The 23,981-nt window shown below is 36.6% G+C and overlaps 1 protein-coding gene and 1 long non-coding RNA gene across 3 annotated transcripts; one reads left to right on the top strand and one right to left on the bottom strand.

The window, feature by feature from the left end:
• Positions 1–580: 580 nt before the first annotated feature.
• LOC121420347 lies at positions 581–3,921 on the top strand. The gene is made up of 2 exons (XR_005970745.1): positions 581–1,675; positions 2,780–3,921. It is a non-coding gene; the product is annotated as an uncharacterized LOC121420347 (long non-coding RNA).
• Positions 3,922–3,965: 44 nt separating this feature from the next.
• On the bottom strand, positions 3,966–20,634 carry LOC121420346 (zinc finger protein 729-like). Of its 2 annotated transcripts, none has more exons than XM_041614941.1 (6): positions 20,532–20,634; positions 10,786–11,063; positions 7,514–7,924; positions 6,856–7,184; positions 5,882–6,122; positions 3,966–5,552 (listed from the first exon to the last, which is right to left on the bottom strand). In XM_041614941.1, the coding sequence occupies exons 2-6, from the start codon at positions 11,030–11,032 to the stop codon at positions 4,243–4,245; spliced, it is 2,538 nt and encodes an 845-aa protein (XP_041470875.1). In that variant the 5' UTR covers positions 11,033–11,063; positions 20,532–20,634; the 3' UTR covers positions 3,966–4,242. The 2 variants fall into 2 exon arrangements, with proteins under 2 accessions (XP_041470875.1, XP_041470876.1); XM_041614942.1 differs by having other exon boundaries at positions 10,810–11,063.
• Positions 20,635–23,981: the final 3,347 nt, after the last annotated feature.

The following is a 23,981-nucleotide window of genomic DNA, read 5'->3' as shown; positions in this document are numbered from 1 at the left end:
TGGCCAATGAATATCAAAGGAAACCAAACCCCAAGAAGAGAAGCAATCTTATTGGAAAGAGTAAAATGAGAGGAACAATTTAAAAAAAAAGTTTCATCAAATTCCGTTATGAAATAAGCAAGTTATTGACGTTTAAAAAGTCTTGTTGTACTTTCTATGGGGATCCTCATATTGGCAAACGTGCTTCAAAATGGCTTATTTTGTAGACAACTCTCAATTTGTTTTGTACACAAATTTTCAGATTTTCCTCTTTATCTTTTTCAAATTGCATCTTGCCTCCTTCTGAGAACAACATATGTCATGGGAAAATGTAATTCACACCACATATGTCAAGGTCAGGAGAAATATGTAAAATGAAGGGGAAAATCTGAAAATTTGTGTACAAAACAAATGGAGAGTTGTCCACAAAATCAGCCATTTTAAAGCATGTTTGCCAATTTGAGGATCCCCGTACAAAGTACAACAAGAGTTTTCAAACTCCCATAATTTGCTCATTTCATAACCGAATTTGATGAACCTTCTTTTTAAATTGTTCCTCCAATTTTACTCTTTCCAATAAGAAAGCTTCTGTTCTTGGGTTTTGGTTTCCTTTAATTACCTCAATGTAAATTATTATCAATCTAGATATACATACATGTAGATTGTGTTGGTCTGTGTGCTTTATCTTGTTGACATCTCTTTGACATCCTGATTTTCCCTGACATCTTTAAGTGTTTGAAGATAATTCTTGTCTTTATTCCTTTACTAAGATTTGCCAAGTATTATATGAAAAGAATATTTACAATTATATCTGCTGATTTAAGACAACAAGATTATTATCTCAACTCTATTTTAGAAGCTTTAGTGAAAAATTGGGTAAGATTAAGTTTGAAGCATTTGATGTGCACCTCACACAAAAATGACTTTCTTCCAACTACTACATGTATGTCTAACAAAGTAACAACTTTCACAGGCTTTTATTCTAAACACACTTACTTTTTTACCAAGATTTGCTTAGAAAAAGCAAGAATCCAGAGAGCATCCGAATCAGATCCCCTTAATTGTGAAAGAATTCTGCATTCTCTATTCTATTCTATCTTGACTCTACTATCAGAAGCTTTAGTGAGAAATTGGGTAAGAGTTTGCTCGAAGCATTTGATGTGCACCCCACAGACAAATTTCTTTCTGCCAATTCTTGAGTCTAGTAACAAAGTAACAGTTACCACAGGCTTTTATATCATAATTACATGGATTCTAAACTCTGATTTTTACCTTTTTAACAGATGTGCTTTATAGAAAGAGCGAAAAGTTAACTGCCAAAAGACATCCAGAGTGTCCGTATTAGGAGGTTTCCTTGGGAAAGAACTCTGTAATGCTGCAGCAAGGGCATAAAGAAGCAACAGAGATGGCAAGACAGGCAAGTCATCTTCCATCAACAGGGATCTCATTAAAAACTTTACAGAGCTCTACCACCGAAAATCATTCTTTAACATCAAACCAAAGAGACATCATCAGTCCTTTAAAGGTTTTACAAGTGTTCCTTCTGTAACAGAAGGACAAAAAGGGGCATTCAAGAGCACCTTATTACACTACAGCGCAAAAATGGATTGGGAAAGGCCTTTGATCAATCAATTTGATCAATTGGACAAGACCGTCATCGACTCGCCAAGCACATCTGGATTTCAAATTACTATAGGTAAAAGTAGAGCCGCCTTTGCTTGCCTACGCTGCACAATAGTTTTCTGTTTCCTATCTTTGTTTTTCCCATTTTCAGATCATACTTGGGGATGGAATAGAAATAAATTGAACAACTATGGACCTCATAAGCAGGCAGCCAAAACACTGATCTTCATCAAGAACCTTGCAGTGGCCATTTTTGGGAGGACTGTATTGGCTGTAAGTTCAGTAGATGGAAAATTGAGCCCAAATCTACTAAATCTTCTTGACATCTTTTTTTTGCTGTTTTTCCCTGACATCTTTGCAAAGTCTTTAAAGATAATTCTTATCTTTGTTCCTTCACTAAGATTTGGTGAGTATTATATGAAAAGAATATTTACGATAATAACTGCTGGATTTAAGATTAAGTTTATCATCTAAACTCTACATTTTTTTATGCTTTGATTTGCTTAGAAAGAACCAAAATTTAACTGCCAAAAACATCCAGAGAGCATCTAAATTAGGAGGTCCCCTAAAAAAAGAATCCTCCATTCTCTATTCTATTCTATCTTGACTCTCTACTATCGGAAGCTTTAGTGAGAAATTGGGTCAGATAAAGTTTGATGTGCACCTCAAACACAAATCATTTTTTCCAACTGCTTAGTCTAATAAAGTAACAGTTACCACAGGATTATATATCATAATTCTAAAGTCAAACTTTTATCTTCTCAACAGATGTGCTTAGAAAGAGCCAAAAGTTAACTGCCAAAAAACATCCAGAGAGTGTCCGAATTAGGTTTCCATGAGAAAGAATTCGGTAATGCAGCAGCAGGGGCATAAAGAAGCAATAGAGATGGCAAGACAGGCAAGTCATCTACCATCAACAGGGAGCTCCTTGAAAACTTCACCGAGCTACACCACCGAAAATCATTCTTTAATATCAAACCAAAGAGACATCATCAGTCCTTTAAAGGTTTTACAAGTGTTCCTACTGTAACAGAAGAAAGAAAAGGGGCATTCAAGAGCACCTTACTACATTACAGCGCAAAAATGGATAGGGAAAGGCCTTTGATCAATCAATTTGATCGATTGGACGAGACGGTCATCGACTCGCCAAGCACATCTGGATTTCAAATTACTATAGGTAAAAGTAGAGTATCACTACTGCCGCCTTTGCTTGCCTACACTGCAATAGTTTTCTGTTTCCTATCTTTGTTTTTCCCATTTTCAGATCATACTTGGGGATGAAATTTAAAAAAATCGAACAACCATGAACCTCATAAGCAGGCAGCCAAAACACTCTGTCTTCATCAAGGACCTCGCATTGGCCATTTTTGGGAAGACTGTATTGACTGCAAGTTCAGTAGATAGAAAATTGAGCCCACGTCCAGGACAAGGTGGCCAAACCAGCCCGTGATTCCAAGAAGGTGGAAGTGTTGAGAGGTAAATGTACATTTCCAAAGCCATCTGTCTCTATATGAGTGCATCCCACAAAAAAGGGAAAATAATTTTCAGAGGAGATTTGAGACATCGTTTGTGTGTGGCAGATTAACAATTTGCGCAGAAACTCACGTGTGAATCTGATCCACTCTCATTTCAGGGATCAGTGAGAGAAAGTTAACAATGAATACAAAAGAAATGCGATTGAGCCACTCGTTGAATAAGCATGGTTGTTGAATCACAAATGAATCTTGTTCAACCTTTCTGCACATCCTGATTTTGGAATTAAAATTTAAAACTCATCTTGCTCACTTATGCCTGATGTGTTCATCTCATTTAGATATCAAAATATAGAGGATTAATTTAATTGTATGATGATGTAAATGAAATATCATAATTCATTTTCCTATGAAGAAAAGGAACGTGGGAATCCCGTTTTCCTAAAAAAAAAATTATTACATATTAAACATTCCCATTGCTAGGTCTTTTGGTGCCTTTGAAGCAGTGCTGATATTGGGAATTAAGTCTTGATGACGAAAGCTCAAAGCTGTGCACTTTCAATACGCCATTCAACATATATTAGGTGCCAGATATTACTGAAAGACAATCAAATTAATTCTACAAGGATTGGAATATAGAAAGAGATGACAATATTCTTGTCCCAGGCAAGAATGGCGCCAAGTAAAACATAGCCTGCACAAGGTCTCCAGTATGCATAAGAAAGAAACAGGAAATTCTACTTGGTGCAGATCTAAAGTCAAAGAGGTTAATATGGAGGTTTGGCAGTAAATCCCCATTTTTTGTTTAAGTGACTTTAACTGCATCTGTTTCCTCCAAATCGGCAGGTGTATGTGGAAACAAAAACTTTCAGGACAGGATTTGCTAGGTTGTCAATTCCGTTCTGATATTCAGTCACCAAGTTTGTAAAATAAGTGATCAAAGTCTCTTCTTTTTTTATAAGAAAAAAAAACATTGCTGAGAAAAGGCGCTAGATACAGAATGTAGATACCAATCCCTCTGAATTTTTACAAAGCATTGGCATTTGAGCAAAAGATTCAACAGCTTATGCTTCTGTGATATTGGCATGGAAGATGATACTTGAAACATAATTGACATTACCGACCCTTAATAACAAAGCTTTAGTCAGGCTTCATCAGGTGGGACACTCTAATAAGAACTAACAATTTCTGATGCTGTAGTACTAGTACTGCATTCTGTGATACTACTCCCTTTGACCTGTAAATTGTGTTTGACCATATGTAATGTATACTTGTAATTCAAGGCAAAAGATATCCCACATATTGCACATGAAAATGGTTTTTCCTTACTATGCAGGGCTTGGACATGAGCCGTGAGGGAAGTGTTGGAGGTGAAAGTCTTTTCACACTCCGGGCAACTATACCGTCGAATTCCCCGGTGGCGCTCCTCGTGTCTCCTCAAGTCGCTCCTCTCCGCAAACCCAAAATTGCAGAACGAGCAGAAGTAGCGCTTCGGACGGTTCGAGTGGACACGGCGTTTATGTGCAAGGAACTGCCTCCTACTCTTGAATCCTTTCCCGCAGACATCGCACTTCACTGGCTTCAGTCCGTTGTGTTCTCCTTGGTGACTGTTGAGGGCGCTTTCCGATGCAAAGCTCCTTGGACAAAACGGGCAGCGGTATATGTAAGTCTGCTCATGGATCAAGAGGTGGGCTTTGAGACGACTTTCACAGCTGAAGACCTTCGTGCACTGGCTACACTTGAAAGTTCCTTCTCTTGTGTGAACCTCCCTTTCATGTATTTTGGCAGTTCTGTGGTCACTGTATCTATTTGGACAGTACCTGCACTGGTACCGTAGCTGGTGATAATTGGCACTTTTACCAAGCATGTCCAAAGGCTTATCAGTAGCGGCTTCTGCAACAAGATATTCCATGGCAGCATGTGGTGGTATGAAGGCTTGATGGGTAAGTTCATGCTTCCTGCAGTCACCCCTTCGTGCAAACCGCTCCGAACACAGCCGGCAAGGGTACCCATGGATCTGGTGCACATGCTTCCGGAGTGCAGCTTTCGATTTGTACCTTCCATTGCATTCGCTGCACTTGTGGGTTCTGGCTTCGTTCACTGGTTTGTGCAGTATCATGTGTTTTGCCCATGCCTGGGCGTTCTTCTGTCGCTTTCCACAGATGGGACAAGTATGGTCCTGATCGTAATCATGAAATTGTTCATGAGCCTTCAATCTGCCAGAGGAAGCAAAGACTTTCTTACAGGTTTCACACTTGAACTCACTATCTTTCTCCTTCCTAGCTCTCTTCCTTGCCTTGAAGAGATGTTTAGAGCTGACTGTCAGCTTGATGGGCTTCTTCTCTTTTATCTTCCTTGATTTTAAGGGCAGTTTGTCTTTCACTTTGCCATTAGTGTGTTCACATCTAATATGTCTCAAGGTCATTTTGGATGAGCTGAACAAGTGCTTGCAGAGACTGCAACAGAACTTCTGTGCATCTGAAAAAAATATGAGAACAAAATTTATTACAAATAACTTCTGAATAAGTTTTATGTGGAGACGACCAAGGTGAAGTCATAGGTCCTCTTTTATTCATTTTGTGAATTGACACATACTTTGCATATTTTTTGGTGCATACAACACAGAATATAACATACAGTGCTGTCAATCACTAAACTTTGTGAATTATCTGAAAAATACTGGTCGGACAGAACTTATTTTACCCCTAAAATGATCCAAAGTGACAATTTGCTACAAATCGACCTGCATATCTACATTATTGATAAACAGATCAAAATGTATGATAGAATAAGATTGAATATAATACCTTGGTCGACATCAAGTTCATTCAAGACTGTCTTGATTCCAATATGCTTCATGTACTCCTTGCCATAGAAGACCTTGAGTTCACTTCCTGGTTCAATGACCTTTGTGTTTCTGAAGTAGATTTCACCATAGAATTGATAGGCTTCCATGTTCTGTTCTTCTTCACTCTGTGCACATCTTACGTGAGACATCCAGGTTTTACGCCCATCAATGTAGTGACACACTCTACCCAAGACGCAGATCTGAAAGCAAAGAAAACAGAATACAATCAAGAAATTTCCATTTGGCAAATGAATGCTCACTGCACATTTTGTGCATACAGTTGCATATTTGAACAATATGAAAATGGCTAAAGCATTCTTATGCCGACGCTATGCATTTTCACGTTTCTCCCTTCAACAATTTGCTCTAAGTGGCCTAGATAAGGTTAAGAATTTGTCCATTTCTTTCTAATGGTGAACTTGTGCCAGTCTGATAGCACTTGGTGGCTTACGGTATGAGAGGAACAAGTTATGCACCAAAAAAATTAAAGTATTCCATCACTTGCTAAATGATGCATAGGAGTGGAAATTGGATACAGCTAATCTCAGGAGAAAGACCATAGGAGGGAATGTAAAAAAAAATAATTTCAACCATTCATGCGTCCAAAAATCAAATGTCAGACTTGGTGCTTTGACCAGATATAAATTTGTGACTGCTTCGCATTCAATAGCAACTCAAGTTACTCAACTTTACCCAATTGACACTAGATGACCAACAAACATTTTAATTTTGCAATTGAAGCTTCTTGCAATGCCCCGTAAGGGATGACATTTTCAAAATGCTCAGCTCATTTCCATTAAGTATCAATTATCCTTTTGCATGTTCAATTTTGCACAACATATTACAGATATAAGAATTCACCTTGTTTCAAAATCCCAATCTTGAAATTGTACATTGTAGCTCAAATCGATTAATTTTGCTTGATATAATTACCTCCCATGATGTTTCCTTAGACCATCCCTCCTCTACATCTAGTAGTGATCCTTTCATCGGTCCAAACTCCACCCCCTTTTCCATCATCTCCTTGGCAACCACCCTAATGACATCATCCTCCTCCGATACATGTAATGCGCAAGACGATGGAAGATCCAAGGGGACTGTCTTTCTTAGATTGAGAGTAGCCAGAAGAGGTGACTCGATGACTGGGTTGTCTGGGAGTGGAGGACTGGTATGAGATGCTTGTTGGGATAATGACTGTTGTGATTCGGAAGGGCTACTCCTACTGCACGGCGATGAAGGTCCCGATGCAACAGCTGGTTGGTCTAAGCAGATAATCAGAAAAAGAAATGAAAGATCACCATCAAACAGTCGTTACTGTGGTCTGGCCTCAAAATGAACCAAAGAGTAAAAAAATTTAGCTTTCAGCACTATGGAAAACACAAGAAATTCACAAGGAAACCTGATTTGGGGAAAATAGTCAATTACCAAGAAAAAAACAATAAACAGAATATTCAAATTACGAAAACCAAATTATTATGTTCAGTACTGGTATGCATATTGTATTAAAGCACATTTTAGTAAATATAACAAACATCTTTTCAGCAAGTGTAAAAGTATTCAATTTTTTGGGGGGGTTCACTCACATTCTTACCTTGATGCTGTGTGTCGCTACTTGGAGCAGATTTGTCGAGAGTGGCGGGGAGAATGCTGCTATCTACAACAGATTTAAGAACTGAAATCGGCTGAATAATCCTCTCTGCAATTGAACTCTGAGAGGTAGTTAGTGGTATGTCCCTTGCTACAATAGATTCACAAGTTGGAGTTGCGATTGCTCCATCACAACTCGGAGCAATGGATAGAGGGAGTGCAACTGGCAAAGTGTTTCTCCCTGAAACATTTTCATGAGGTGCGACATGTGGAATGTTTCTCTCTTCGACTGCTTTATGTGTCTGGGTGGTGGCAAGAAGATAGTTGGTTAAAACAGAGGACGGTTTGACCCTTTGACCTCTGACAGGAAGCGATGGCTGTGGGAGGATTTGGGTTGTAGCAACATGGCCAGAATCTGTAAGGAAATAAATATACACTTCTAGATGAGCATGTAACTGAATATAAAGATGTAAGCAAATACCAGAAGTTATGAAAATAACTAATTTTCAATTTAATTTTAGGGATGCCAGTTGGAATTGATCAGAGGGCCTGAAAATCACCTAGAACACAATACTTTGTACACAAAAATGCTAAAACTATGGCCTGAAAATGAATTGCCAGAGGGGTCATTCCATCTGGATTCACCCAGTGGTTGCACCCGACCGTCTCAGAATTCGTTGTAATTTGGTATACATAAAATTCACCATGGCCCAAGCACAAAACAAAAAAAATTAGTCCAATCGGTCCGTCGGTTCTCGCGCTACGGCCCGCCCTTTTCTCCTTGTTTTGACAAAAATGGGCGTGACCTTCAACTTTCAATGGCCACTGCGTCGTTACGTGTTGACCAATTTTCATGAAACTGGTACCATTTGATAGGAAATTCAGAGAGGAATCCAAAACATGCATCGAATAATGTATTGGAGCAATTTATAAGGTCATGACCTTTGACCTTAACTTTGACCTTGAGTTTGACCCCCGGACAAATAATTTTTTCACTTGATTTTCGTGTATGTTAATTATTGGTATAATATTGACAAAATATGTTAAAATCAATGATGATATTTTATTTCTTCACCTTTAAAAACTCTTCCAAAGATACCATGAAATTTCACTCTAGTCCCACACACTGATATTCATGTTAGTAAAGTGTTTACCAGTTACATGATTTCTTCCAATCTTAAGTTACAGTATGCAAGCACATGAAAAGAAATTAAGCTTAATCAGTTCACAAATAAAAGATTAAACCTTTATGCTCATGAATAGGTATCTGTTTAGGCATTTTATGATTCAGCAATATATATCATATACATATATATACATGTATATATTTTGATGATAAAAGTGAAGACTTTACTACCATGAATATATATGATATATATTGCCGAACATCAAAATGAATATATATTGATGAACATCAAAATGCCTAAACAGATACCTAATCATGAGCATAAAGGTTTAATCCTTTATTTGTGAACTGATTAAGCTTAATTTCTTTTCATGTGCTTGCATACTGTAACTTAAGATTGGAAGAAATCATGTAACTGGTAAACACTTTACTAACATGAATATCAGTGTGTGGGACTAGAGTGAAATTTCATGGTATCTTTGGAAGAGTTTTTAAAGGTGAAGAAATAAAATATCATCATTGATTTTAACATATTTTGTCAATATTATACCAATAATTAACATACACGAAAATCAAGTGAAAAAATTATTTGTCCGGGGGTCAAACTCAAGGTCAAAGTTAAGGTCAAAGGTCATGACCTTATAAATTGCTCCAATACATTATTCGATGCATGTTTTGGATTCCTCTCTGAATTTCCTATCAAATGGTACCAGTTTCATGAAAATTGGTCAACACGTAACGACGCAGTGGCCATTGAAAGTTGAAGGTCATGCCCATTTTTGTCAAAACAAGGAGAAAAGGACGGGCCGTAGCGCGAGAACCGACGGACCGATTGGACTAATTTTTTTTGTTTTGTGCTTGGGCCATGGTGAATTTTATGTATACCAAATTACAATGAATTCTGAGACGGTCGGGTGCAAAATTGCACATTCATTGGGTGAATTGGCATGGAATGACCCAGAGCCTGAATTCAGGCTTTTGCCTGAAAACTGGCATCCCTGTAATTTCATATAAATAAGTCCAATCAAACCATGTAAAAGGAGAATATAAATGATTTGAAAATGGCAAGAGAATTATTTCCTGCATCCAAGCAATACATGGGCAGGAAGGATATTCCCATGGTATGGGGCTTAGGATGTTTTCTTGACCAAACCAACAGTGTATTCTGGGGCCCGTTGCAGAAAGAGTTGCAATCAAACGCAACTCTAAAAATCATGCGCAACTTGATTTTCAACCAATCAACAGCGCGCATTTGGGACTTACAATTTATTTTTTTGGCTTGCGTTTAAACGCAACTCTTTCTGCAACGGCCCCAGGGGCTGATATTACAGTGATTAATCATGAATTGATTTTCATGACAGATTGCACAATTATATCAACACAATCAAATGTGCATCGGCCTTTATTCATTCATGTCTGACAATGACAATGAATTTTATTCTTGAACGGCCCCGCCAGGGGGCATGGAAGAATAACAAGTAAGATATAAAAATAACACAGAAAGCATATATATACTATTTACAAATCATGAACTTCTGTCTGTTATGGAAGTTTTGAAATGCCATCGACTTGTCTTGATGAGATGTTGACTTAAAAAGCACAGATATATCTTCTTCTTTAAAATTTTTTTTTATTACAAATTCATGTCAATTACAAAATTTACAAAGAATTATTAATTCATGATTGCAAATCACATGCACACAAGATGGTTACACAAATAAGATAACAGCAAAAACATGGGCGTAAATCCATGATGTCATTCTTTTCAAGTGGGGAATGGAGGAATAGATCATCCCCCTGAACAATTGGTGATGCAAGGATTTACACCAGTGAGCAAAAATAATATACACTAATTCACATCCTCCTTCCCCTACAAAATCAAGGTGGCAAAGTGATAAAAAGTGATGATTTGGTATCAGTTTTATTGAAACAAAATTACATGATTTGGCAGTGTAAATTATTCACCATTTCATTTGGAGATTTTTTCTTGCCATGTTAATTTTGTAAAGTTACATATTGCCATGTCGATGTTAATAAAGTTATTAAATCCACATGGCAAGAAAAAGATCCTGTTATTTCCTCAAGTAAATGAAACTTACAAGCTTCTATAGTTTGTTAAAATGGCAAAAGACCCAATGAAATCACCATACCATGGTTGACCATGCTCAACATACATGTAGGAACCGCTGGATGACTTTGAGAAAATGCTCTGAAAGGTTGATCCAACGGGAACTCGGACTGATGCTGTGAAGGAGCATGGTATGGTAGATTAACAGAGTAAGATGCAAAATGTTGCTGATGTGGTGGTTGTGGTTGCTGCAGTGGTTGCTGATGTTGCCGACATTCTCCTTGTTCTCTCTCGGGGCAGAAGAGACCAGGCAGATATTGACTTTCCATGGTTCACAATAGCCAAATTGTTGATTTCATCCTGAAAACAAAATCATTGAATTTAAAGCGAAATTATTCTCAGATTGCAGGCATTATGGAATGTTGCATGGTTCTTTATTTAAATTAAATTTCTATTTAGATTTAGAGCCTAGACCCTAAACTCTGTTTGGCATTTCAATGTCAGAGTCAGATTTCAATTTTTAAAGTCGGATACCGGTAATCATTATTTGTGAAACTCAAACATGCATCATGTGCATACCTAAATCTATCATTTTTTTCTTACAAAATATAAACTTTAATAGTGAAAGCACTGCAAGGTAGTAGAAATTATAAGTTCTGAGTAGAAAATAATGCAAGTTCTAAGTTGTAGCTCGAATCAATCAATCATCAAACCAAAGCGAAAATAGGTGAAACTAGAAGACGCAAAATAAATCGAACAGAAACTGAAGAAGTCTGGTGGTGCACTGCTTTAATCTTTGGGCTACAATGTACTTTGCCTCAGTAAAACTTGGGATCACATAATAACTGACATACATGTATATTCAAATCAAGTAAAACTAACCAATCAAAATAAAAGGAATAGAAGGCTGGAACTAAAATGTAAGAATCCAATTTATAAGATAAACCAATAAGGAATAAGAAGATGACAAAGATGTCTGGTGATTATGTAATAATGAATACAGAAACTAAGGAGTCAGATGAGGAATGGAATGAGTGGAATGAAGATGACAAAAGATAGTGAGGAAAGGAATTCAGAGAATAAATGAATGAAAACTGAATATAATTAATAAAACTCATATAACCTAGGTTAAGACTGCAAGGGAAGTGCTGAAAAGAAATGCAAATTGAACTCAAGTCTAAGACAGAACAGAAATGAGAAACAGCTGCATCACAAGTTGAAGGAAATAAACAAGAAATGATAAAATAACCATCTTTATAAACTTTGTTTCGGCAAAAACAGACAAAAAAATAATTCAATAAAAATAATTTAAACAGAAGTCACATAGTAAATAATTAAATATTTACAATATTTTTTCTTAATGAACAGGATCCTAGCAGGAGAGGATTTAATAAGAACTTGGAAAAACTAAAGGAAAGGAATTCGGAGAATAAATTTATGAATGACAAGTCGAATGCCTCTGGCTGTCTCACCTGCATCACGCGGTTCAATATAGCAGCAGTGCTGACTTTGAATACTACTCTAACTCGCACAAGATGTTCAGTGATACATGGTTACTCTTATATCCACTTTTTATGAACTAGACCAATAAACTTACAGGGGGTCGCATGTCATAAGGTGGTCCAATTTCGCGAACAGGGTAAAAATGGTCAAAAATTTTATTTTTTGATATGTTAAAGCTATTACCATTCTCTAAATAATGGAAAAGTTTTAAGTCTCGAATACCTTTATTTTTCCTTAAAATGACTAATTAACAGCTAATTATTACATAGACGTCAATGTAAATGTGAATTTTGAAATGTGTTTTTCTCAAATAGGACCAGCTGCACATAAAATGGTGTCAAAAGTTAATGCAACATTGGATCACCCTAGTAAATTGCAGTTATAATCTTAAAACATCAATAATTAAATCTGTACCAAAAATCGAATAATTATCTATTATTGTATGCATATTAATTATACTAATTAATTAACAGTATCTAATTTCACATTTTTGCCCCCAAAATACCTGTCACTGTATTTATATGCTTGGCAAAATGACAACATCATGGGTAGAAATGTTTGTTGCAATGATACACAACATTTGTACTAAAAATTAAGATTACAAATTAGATAATTAACCAAATTTCTCTGGTTTACTAATTGATTAGGTTGCAGATCAGAGCTGACATACACATGTATTCCATTGCTGCATATTTTCAAAATTGTCAAATTTTTATGACATTTAGTTGTTCCCTGCTTTAAAACACCCAGAAATATGAGGATAACAGTCATATTACATATTATAGTAAGTTGTTAATTAGGTTTAATTAATATTTTATCATGTACCGCATCCACCGGCTCCGCATCCACCGGCTCCGCCACCCCTGTTACTTCAAACTTAATGTGCTATTGTTTTTGTTCCTGATATTGTATTGATCTAATTCATAGTAATATATTTAGCCTATAGTTCTACATGTAGCTTCAAAATAAGATATTACTCAATAAATTTGGTCAAGATGCTGTGATGTAGCAACAATTTATCCATGGCACCGTGTGGAAAATTGTTCATACGCCACCCTTTTTGCATACCCAACTTATGAAATGCGACCATAGATATGATGGTTATTCAACAAAAAACCCCAACATGGCCAAAGTTCATTGACCTCACATGACCTTTGACCTTGATCATGTGACCTGAAACTCGAACAGGATGTTCAGTAATACTTGATTACTCTTATGTACAAGTTTTATGAATAAGATCCATAAACTTTCAAAGTTATGATGGTAATTCAACAGATACACCCAATTCGGCCAAAGTTCATTGACCTTTGACCTTGGTCATGTGACCTGAAACGCCCACAGGATGTTCAGTGATACTTGATTACTCTAATGTCCAAGTTTAATGAACTAGACCAATAAACTTTCAAAGTTATGATGGTAATTCAACAGATACCCCCGATTCGGCCAAAGTTCATTGACCCTAAATGACCTTTGACCTTAATCATGAGACCTGAAACTTGCACAAAAATGTTCAATAATGCTTGATTACTATTATGTCCAAGTTTCAAGAATCAGATCCATAAACTTTTAAAGTTATGAGAATTCAACAGATATCCCCAATTCGGCCAAAGTTCATTGACCCTAAATGACCTTTGACCTTAGTAATGTGACGTGAAACTCATGCAGGATGTTTAGTGATACTTGATTAACCTTATGTCTAAGTTTCATGAACTAGGTCAACAATTTTCTAAGTTATGATGACATTTCAAAAACTTAACCTCAGGTTAAGATTTCGATGTTGATTCCTCCAACATGGTCTAAGTTCATTGACCCTAAATGACCTTTGACCTTGGTCATGTGACATGAAACTCTAATAGGATGTTCAGTAATACTTGATTAACCTTATGGCCAAGTTTTATTAACTAGGTCCATATACTTTCTAAGTTATGACGTCATTTCAAAAACAACCTCAGGTTAAGATTTGATGTTGACGCCACCGCCGTCGGAAAAACAGCGCCTATACTTTATAGTCTCACTCTGCTTCGCAGGTGAGACAAAAACTGAATTATAAATAAACTCATATAACCTAGGTTCAGACTGCAAGGGCAGTGCTGAAAAGAAATGCAAATGAACTCAAGTCTAGACAGAAACGAAATGAGAAACAGCTGCATCACAAGTTGAAGGAAATAAACAAGAAATGATAAAATAACCATCTTTATAAACTTTGTTTCCGCAAAACCAGACAAAAAATTATTTAATAAGAATAATTTAAATAGAAGTCACATACAGTAGTAAATAATTCAATATTTACAATATTTTTTTCGTAATGAACAGGAGAGGAGTTAATAAGAAGTTGGAAAAACTAACAGAACTTCAATGGAAACTCGCCGATTTCAAAACATCTCATGCACGAGGGTATGAGCTTGGAGCGGACCCGGTACCTCACGCATATCGGCTATTGTTGTATCCACATGTTATGTTTTGGAATCGGCAGCAAATTATTTATAATACGTGTGAGGAACTCTATGTTGGCTCTAAATCACCAATTTTGAGACTGATACTAGAAGCATGAAAAAGAAGTGAAACTTTGTGTACTATTAGTAAGAATATTATTAGGGCCTAGTTTGAATTGTTTTTAAAGATCATGATGTTAATGCATGATGAATTTTATAATTTTCCCTGCATAAAATTAAAATTCCACCTTTCATGCCTTTTGTCACTCGGAATATCAGATTGAGTTCATGGACATGGTCTCGAAGTTCGGGTAGGTGTTAACGGGGACCCCGACACGTTTTCAGACAGTGTCGTGTTCGGGCTGCCGCAGTAAGGGTAGGTGTAGACACTCTAGGCGACACCGCAATACTTACCCGTGTTAAGAAACTGGGACTCCACTCACGCGCATTTGGGCCGCCCTAGCTTAGAACTAAGCTTTCTTTCCGTAAAAAAAAATTATTCTTATGATTAAATAAATATTAATTAATACATGAATACTGTTAAATCGGTACTCACCGGTTCTCTTCTTGAATTTTCTGCCAATTTCCCACGCTGCTGGCTGCAATTCCGCGGTAAATTTCGTCGCCATAGAGAGCTGTTCATGCAACGTTATTTATAAATGGAGCGCCCTTTACGAGAGTTGTTAATGCCGCGGAGAAATCGTTAGGCATTTTGGCCTGTGTTCAAGGCGTAGCTGTTCTATTTTTTTTTATAAAATTATGTGTGAGATCGAAATCTCAGCGAGTAAACACTCTTCCAATATGGAAGAGTGTATACTCGCTGTGATATGATCCCGATAGGGAGGCGCAACACCCCCACCCACATGGGCGCAAACCCCAGGGCCGGGGGACATGTCCCCTCACCCAAAATAGTAGGGGGCACATTATGAAATGTCCCCCTACTATTTTTGGTCATGTCGTTCAAATTCGAAATGTATTTTGGAAGAGACGATCTTACTTTTGGCATGCCCCCTTTTTTTTGCTTGTTTGCTTGTCAAATTTCTTTTGGTCAAGATGACCTTCTTTAGAGGGTGATAAACCTTCTTTTTTTGTTTTTTGCTTGTCAAATTTTCCAGCCCCTGGTCCCCCTACCTTTGGGGAGAGATTTCCGCCCTTGCAAGTAGACATATACTCTTGATATTGTTTGCGAATCTGCACGGGCGTCGATCGAGGGCTGGGGATGAGGAAAAGCGGTGAGACGAGAAAAAAAATAGAACTTAGAAGGGGAAAGGCGACAGAAAAAAAGTGAACGAAAGAAAAATTAATGGAAAATAAAAGGGAAGAGTAAATAGGGAGAAATGTGATGGGTAAAATAAATTATGGGAAAAGAGGACAGAAAAAAAGTGAACGAAAGAAAAATTAATGGAAAATAAAAGGGAGGAGAAAATAGGAGAAATGTGATGGGTAAACAAAATTATGGGGAAAGATTCTGGACGCACTATTCATGTTTTATCATGAAAAGGATAAGTTATTTATCCGCGAGCAGACACTTTTTGATATTGTGATCTGAAACTGGATAATGATTTAAATAGAGAACAATCTGCGTATCTGAATTAACGTGTGTTTTAGATTTCGACCTAGAATTTGGGTATTCTAAGTAACTTTCTTATCATGAAAATCAATAAAGAGAGCGCAAAGCGCGAGCTAAAAATATATGATATAACAAAGGGTGAATTTAAGCTCTGTAATGCAAACACTTTGTGGGAAAATTGTGAATTGTGATGGATCACAGTTAAAAAAGAGCTGATGTATTTTATTTTTATTACTTTGAGTTTTTACATAGGACCGGAACATGCTATGAGGGCATTATGTCATCATATGAAATTGATGACCATCTTCCTATTTCTCTCGCATGGGAGCGCGAAATGTGTTAATTTTATGGCCTGAAAACTGGACATTTAAAGCACTTTGTAATTATGCATAAGAGGCATTATATATCTATCAATGCGAGCAGAAATCGCGAGTCGAAGTTTTTGATAAACTGTCATCAAATTAGTTTGATTTAGAATTAATATTGGGATATACATAACCGACTAATCCAAATGCTATAGCGTGCGGCGCTAGCTGATACGTTTTAACAATCTGACCTGAATAGGGAACTTTTTGAGAACTTTATGGAATACAGGAAAATAATACGTACCTGAAAATTCAAATTTTGCGAGCGCGCAGCGCAAGCAGAAAATGATAATGTTCAGATGATATCACAGACATTTTTACAGAGCACTTTTTAAAAATCAATTTGTAAATGAAACAAAATAATGAAAGTTCAATTTCCCAGCTGAAATATGTTTTGTATAATGACTTCAAAGTTTGATTTTTCAAGCTCCATATTGAGCAAGATATGCAAATACCCTAAAAGACAATAAGGCGCGAAGCGCGAGCGAAAATTTTTTATCCTAACAAATAGATTTAAAAAAAAATTATTTTCAGAGTCTTCCCCTAATGTTATTTCATTTAATCATGTTCCTCCTCTTATGTTTGCCTTTCTTCTTTTTTCCTCTCTTTTCCCTTCCTTTTCTTTTTTCCTTTCTTTTTTTGCTCCGCCAATAGGGGGGCCCGGGCCCCTCGGCCCCCCTGGATCCGCCTATGTTAGCGGTTGTAGGTATAAATCGCGCTCTAACGCTCTAAAACTGTGTTCTTTATCAAAAAGCTGTCTTTCATATTCATTTTGTTCGCAAAAGAATATAAAGTTAATTTCAATCATTGTATATAGTTATCCTGTTTATGATAAAAATACTTAGAAATTGGGTTAGGTTAGGGTTATCAAATTATCAGGGCAGAAAATATATATTTTTTTCTCATTTTGCGCGTCGAGCTGGCACTATTTGATCTGTGTTATTATGTTTTTGATGACATTCATTGTATTCACAACAATAATTATTAAACATTGCGCACGCGCCGTGCGCCGCATGAATTATGTAGATCAGGTGAATAACTTACCGCTACACACGAGCAGTTGCTCTATATATTCTATGTAATATAATATATAGAGCAACTGCCCATTTTTAATGGTCCATAATATACCCACTTTCTTCTTTTTTTGGAACGAGTATGAATTTATCTACTGATATACTGAATGTACAATAAAAGTCATTATCATGTATTTCTTGGCATTTCATTTACTTTTTTTACCATAATTATATCACACAGCTGTTCGCATAGGCCTACGCCGTCACAAATAACAAAACAAAATCTCACTTTTTTTCTTTTTTGGTGGGGATAGATTTTCCATACGCATACGTACAATTTTTCAAATTATTTTTTTCTGCTATTTTCATAATAAACTTTAAATGATTTCGCCTTTGCACTATTATTTTTTTAAAGACAAAATTACATCATCATCATATCATCGTCACCAACTTCATTCTCATCTTTATCACCACTACCACCATCATTATTATCATCATCATCATCATCATCACCGCCACCATCACCACCACTATCATCTTCACCAAGATAAATCCTGCTTTTTTTCCTTCCTATTTTCCTCTTTTTAGAGGGCACACCACCACGCCCCCTTACTGGATATCCGCCTCTAACGTTTGTTGTTGTATATAAGTTGGCGGATGCCTCATGAAATGAAATAATATAAAATAAGGAAAGGGAAACTAATTAGAAAAAGGACTGAGGAGAAGAAAAAAGAAAGCCAAACAAACAAGAAAAAACAATATCAAAATTTTGTTGTAAAGTCTTCTACGTCAGTTTAATAATTATGTTTTCAATGAAATGAGAACATAAAAAAATGAAACAAGTAAGAAGGGCTATACATCGTAGCAAAGAAATAGAGGGAAGCTCCGAGACAATAAAAATGGTGAGAAAAAGAAAAGACTTTGAAATACTCACAACACGAGCATAATAAAAAAAATTGGAATAAGCAAGGACAAGTAGCTGAGGGACACCCCCCCCCCCCCCTCTCTCTCTAGTTATTTATGTATCAAACTCGCATACACAAGAATTTCTTACTAATCAAAATATTGCGAGCAAAAAGCACGAGCTGACATTTTTTTAAATATTCAAAACTGATAGAGAGACACATTTTAAACAATTCATGAATCATAATAATTATACAACTAGCTTACCAATCGAATCATTCGATTGCGACAAATGATCTGAGAATTAATGCTTTTAGGAATTCATTAAATTAAAGCAAAGTATCTCAACATTAAAATAATTAAGGCGGGCGCAAGGTATCAGCTACTACACCGATAATTTTTTTTTTGACATTTGAAGTATTTTCGGTAATCATGAAAAAGATCGGATATTTCATGAAAGCTCAAATCCCGAAGAGCGGAATATTTTTATTAATTGACTTTTTAAAAAAATGTTCTAAGCCCCATTTAATATTTGATTATAAGTCGATGCATTAAAAGCTGAAAAAATAAAGTATTTTGTGTTCCTCTATCATAATTGTCTTTCTCTTTAACCCTGGTTCTTTTTTTCTGGGGGGAAGCATTTTGGTTAAAAAAAGAGAAAAAAGATAATTGCTGGCTTGTACGTGGACGCCCGGTGTGGACGGTGGTAGGGACACCCCCCCCCCCCCCCCCCGTAGTTACGCCAATATGGGACCAAATGATCCTAAATGTCCGAGGCGAAACTTGTGCAATCAAACGTTATTTCTGAATAAATTAAAGCTTGCGCTGTTCAACTTCAATCTCTTTCAGCTAAATTTGCGATGAACGCTGCGTTATGAAATATATAATTATCAACATCTGGCGAAAAGAATAACCGACCGATCACCTGACGAGAACGCGTATACGTGATCTGCATATCAGGTCCGATCGAGAGTCAGAAGTGAAGGACAACTGCCAAGAAAATCAGGAAAAAGTCGTCAAAATGTAAGTTCCCCTTCATTTCTTTCAATTTTTTGTTACTTATTGAAGCATTAATGTATCATTAAAGCAAAATTTCAACAAAAGCCTCAAATTTAGCTAGTACTTTTGTTGAAATTACAATAAATTTAGATCCACATAAATCTCTAACCCAATTTTAGCACTGATGTCGCCTATGAGGTCCATACATGTAATGTTTGGACCTCATTGGTACTAGGAGTGGGTGTAGACCAAAAGCTTCGGTCTGTTTTGTTGGTTGTTCAGCTGAACTTCGTTGGCTTCACTCACCAAATACAGAGACCGAAGTTCTAGCGCTATCTGTACAGGGGACTCAATGGCCGTATGTTTATGTACTTAAGATCGGATAAAACAGGGAAGTGAATTTGCGCAACAGCCGAGGTAAGTCACTGTTTTTGTCCCTTTTATCTTCATTTTTCTCCGTTTTTTGGCAATTGATGCCAAGAGGGAACATAAATTTGCATTCTGGTCACTATAATTTTGGAAATTTTTATTCATTAAAGACAAAAATTGAAAAGCCCCGACGGGGGATTTTGCATTGCAAGTCCCCTAATGGTGGCTGCACAATAGCGAGCCATCTGTGTACGAGGCAGAAATAAAAAAAAAAATGTTAAAAAACTCCTCGAAACAGACGGCTGCCAGCTGTCTAGGGTAGGTGGAGCGTATGGTGTAGCAGTAGTGAAGTGGAGTGGAGCCTGCACGAACTTCGCTCGAGGTAAAGCTAAGCCTAAGCACAAGGTAGCAATCCTTCCAAGTTCCTGCACCACCCGATTTTCCGCTCCTGCTGGAGCGACCGGTCGCGAAGAGGTCAATGCCAGGGGTATGCAAGGGCTTAGGGAACTTAGGGGGCAGGCCGGCCGCGCCGCTGGAGGAACGGAAATCGGCTTGCCTTTGTCGTGAAAACCACACGGAAAACCAACGCCCAATATCTAGTTTTCAACAGTGCAGCCAATTCGAAAAATCGATTTGAATTGATCAAATGTTTTGAAATATTGGTGTATAATTACGTTGATTGAACTCCTAAGTTGCTCTGTTGTAGGGAAATCTGAAAATACCAAGACAAAAATCCTCGCAAAATAATGCGAATCAGCTAGATGACCTCGGAACAACTATGGTGTCTTGGACGGCACAAAACAAAAATGAATTAAACACTTACTACTGCATGCATGGCAGTACGACGAGGCCAAGTATCTAGGAGGGGACTTAGTAAAAAAGACAAGGCAGCATTAAGACACTTATTGCAGAAATTCTGCTGTTTTTCTTACCTTCCATTATTCAGCGACTTTTCCTCTGCCTAGATAAATCAGCTAGAGCTTGTCATTGTCAGCTGGGTTTATTTCCAAATGAATGTGTCCAATACTGCCAACTCGTCTATCATTTCGCCTATCATCAGTTCTTCTACTCACCACATGGTCTACTTTCATTTACTCTAATGCCATTCCTTCTAATAGCCAGTTGGTACAATAGCCATTTAGTCCATATACAATTTGGCCTAATTGGGATAAGTGTTAGTCAGGCGAAATGAATGAAAATAAAATGGATATGGAAATGGTGATTAGATGACGTGATAATTTGACCAAATGGTTGTAAGACAAAATTTTGATGGACAGAATGGCATTAGACTATGAAGGTAGACCATGTGGTAATGGACGAGTTGGCAGAGGACAAATTGGCAATTTACCGTTAGTCGTCACACAGGTTTATAGGGTTGCTAATTGGTGATCTTAAAGACAATTATGTCATTCGCAGACTACAATTATTTAATGCAGTAGAAACCAAATTTTTCACACTATTTCTGATTTACACCTCTAGCAGACCTAAATGAGACAAATTTATCTTCATGTCAATACAGATGTCAAGAAAAAAGACATAGCTTATTGATGAAATATACAAATATATATATATATATGCCTACATCCTACGAAAGGGCGAAGTCTATAGGTGCATTACGAACATTGAAAGAAGACCAAAATAAATCGCCTTAAACAGAGATGTAGAGAAATATATATATATACATAATATATTTATATTATTTGGCAACTCTTGTATGAAAATATTTTGTGAAAGAAATGCATGAAGAGAACAATGGTAGGCGTAGCTTAAAGGTCCTAGACACCAATTCCATCTTATTCTAGATACATATCTATCATTAGGTAGTTTTACTTGAAAAATACGAATTTGCCATCAGTTACTGCGTACGACGAACCGGTGTTGAGTTATTCCATGGAAATGAACTTCAACAGGAACGCCCACTAAAATTTTCGAAAGAGTCAACCGATCGGCCTGTCAATCATTGTGACGTCATCGAAGGAAGGTTTTCCCAGCTGTGCAGCCAGACCCCTAGTTATTGTACACATTCCTTGTGTAGTTGCTGTTTCGACCGAGCTCATCCTTAACAGAGTTCTTTAGATTTTTATGAGGTTTTGATCATGGCAGCAGCATTGTCATCAGCCGCGTCTGATTCTTCAGACTTTGAAGATTCAGGTTCTGAATATTATTCCAGCAATTCAATTTATTTACTTTGAATCCACGCGTGCAACCGCAATAGGCACTTCATGCTCCAAACGTCAGCAACACTCAGCAGCTTCCTTCCCTGACGTCATAACTGTCACGCGACATACAAAACCAAATCGGGCTGAATTTTTGTGGGCGGGGCGAATTTGGCTCAATTTTCAATATAAAATTGCCTTTGAACCTGGTGTGGGATGTTTTTCAGCTAAAATTTTGATGAAATCGTAATTAGTATTCACTAAGCTAACAAATAAATCAGCATCTTTGCTGTATTTCATAGGACCTTTAAATCCAGGTTCCTCAGAGCTATATAAACTTGTATATTAACATACATTCACTTTAGCTTGCCAGCCAAAATTTGTATTTCTGCATTTCAGTGGCCTGTTTTGATATTTCCAGGGATATTGGTACCATTGGGGGATTTAACAAAGACCTGTATAATCTCTCCCTCTCCTTCAACCCCTTTCTATTTTCAAATTAATACATCTAGTACTCATAAAGATAATTCAACAAGATTTATCAATTTTCTAAGAATTTTTTATTGATAATCTATAAATTCTACCACAATGTAACGTACATACATCAAGTTAAAACTACTTTTAGCTTTACTATAAAGAGAACATAAGTAAAATAAGATCAATGTATGAAGTAACAAAAATTCACCATAATCTTTATTCATCCAGAAAGTTCACCTAACTAATACAAAATATTACCTTTACATTCTTAGGTTAATTGGCATACTATTATCATACACATTGATATAAAAACAATTTATCATTAAAACTTGACAAATAACTTACAATGTAGCATTATATAACATATGGAAGTTGACAATGAATGCAAAATGCTGAGATTTTGTATTAGCACACAAGAAGAAGGTCAAATATATAAGTTATATGACTAGCAATCACTACACAATAATATTCACAAAGGAGTTGATAAAAGGCAGCACCAGTCTTTTGGCAAATACATACAAAACTCACTCACAATATTATTTGTTTTACTTAAAATGTTATCAGTTTATAGAAATCTGTGCATTTGACCGCTTTTAAATGAAACAAGGATTAAACTGTAAGAGTATGGTACTATGTTTTAATTCAAATAATTATTAGTTTACCGGTATATTTCATTCACTTGGTTTATAATCAGTTGATCTCCATGTACTTCTCTGTTGGTTTTAGCTAAACTTATTTAATAATAACAATAGCTGGATTTTTAAAGTGCTTTTTGCCAGAGGATACAGAGCACTGCTATCATTACCCCGGCTTAATTTAGCTGTGCTGCCATGTAGGCACTGAGGCATCATGAAATTTCGTCCTACTGGGTACCCATTCACCTCGCCTGGGCCGAGTGAAGCATAATATGGGTAAATTTCTTGCTGAAGGAAAACATGACATGACTGGGAATCGAACCTACGTCCCTCAGAATGAAAGGCAAGAGTCATAACCACTAGGCCACAACATCCCCACATTTGGTCTTATTGCCATTTGGACTTCACAACACTTGGTCATTTATAGTAATGCCCAGATGGTGTGATTTCAGCTTCATATATTAACCGGCCATGTTACACCATGTCAAATGAAAAATTTCATCCATAATCAGATCATCTAATCATACAGAGTAAAGTTATGTTCGACCAAGTGGATATTAAAGGAAAATTAAACATTTGGAACAAGTAGGCTGGTGTCGAAACAAAAAAAAATCAAAGAATAAGAACAAAGAAAGTTTTAGAAAAATTGGACAAATGATGAGAAAGTTGTGAGCATTTGAATACTGCAATCACTATGCTATGGAGATCCTCCCATGGGCAATGCGACAAGGATGTGTGATGTCACATGTGAACAGCTTTCCCTGTGACAAAGCCTACAAAATACCCAAAAAATGTCTCTTTTTGCTTTTTCTTATGGTGATACAAACTCTTCATCCATGATTTATTCATTACTTAT

This window comes from Lytechinus variegatus, chromosome 8 (genome assembly GCF_018143015.1).
Source record: "Lytechinus variegatus isolate NC3 chromosome 8, Lvar_3.0, whole genome shotgun sequence".
In the NCBI taxonomy this organism is placed as follows: Eukaryota; Metazoa; Echinodermata; class Echinoidea; order Temnopleuroida; family Toxopneustidae; genus Lytechinus; species Lytechinus variegatus.
This window is presented reverse-complemented; position numbering and strand designations above follow the sequence as displayed.

What these genes read in the sequence shown, in the direction of transcription:
- LOC121420346 (XM_041614941.1), bottom strand. Translation starts at nt 11,032, where the DNA reads ATGGAAAGTCAATATCTGCCTGGTCTCTTCTGCCCCGAGAGAGAACAA. An exon ending in GTTGAGCATGGTCAACCATG is followed by an intron (nt 7,925 to 10,785) that starts GTATGGTGATTT and finishes ATTTCCTTACAG; the next exon opens with ATTCTGGCCATGTTGCTACA. An exon ending in TGAACTTGATGTCGACCAAG is followed by an intron (nt 5,553 to 5,881) that starts GTATTATATTCA and finishes TATTTTTTTCAG; the next exon opens with ATGCACAGAAGTTCTGTTGC.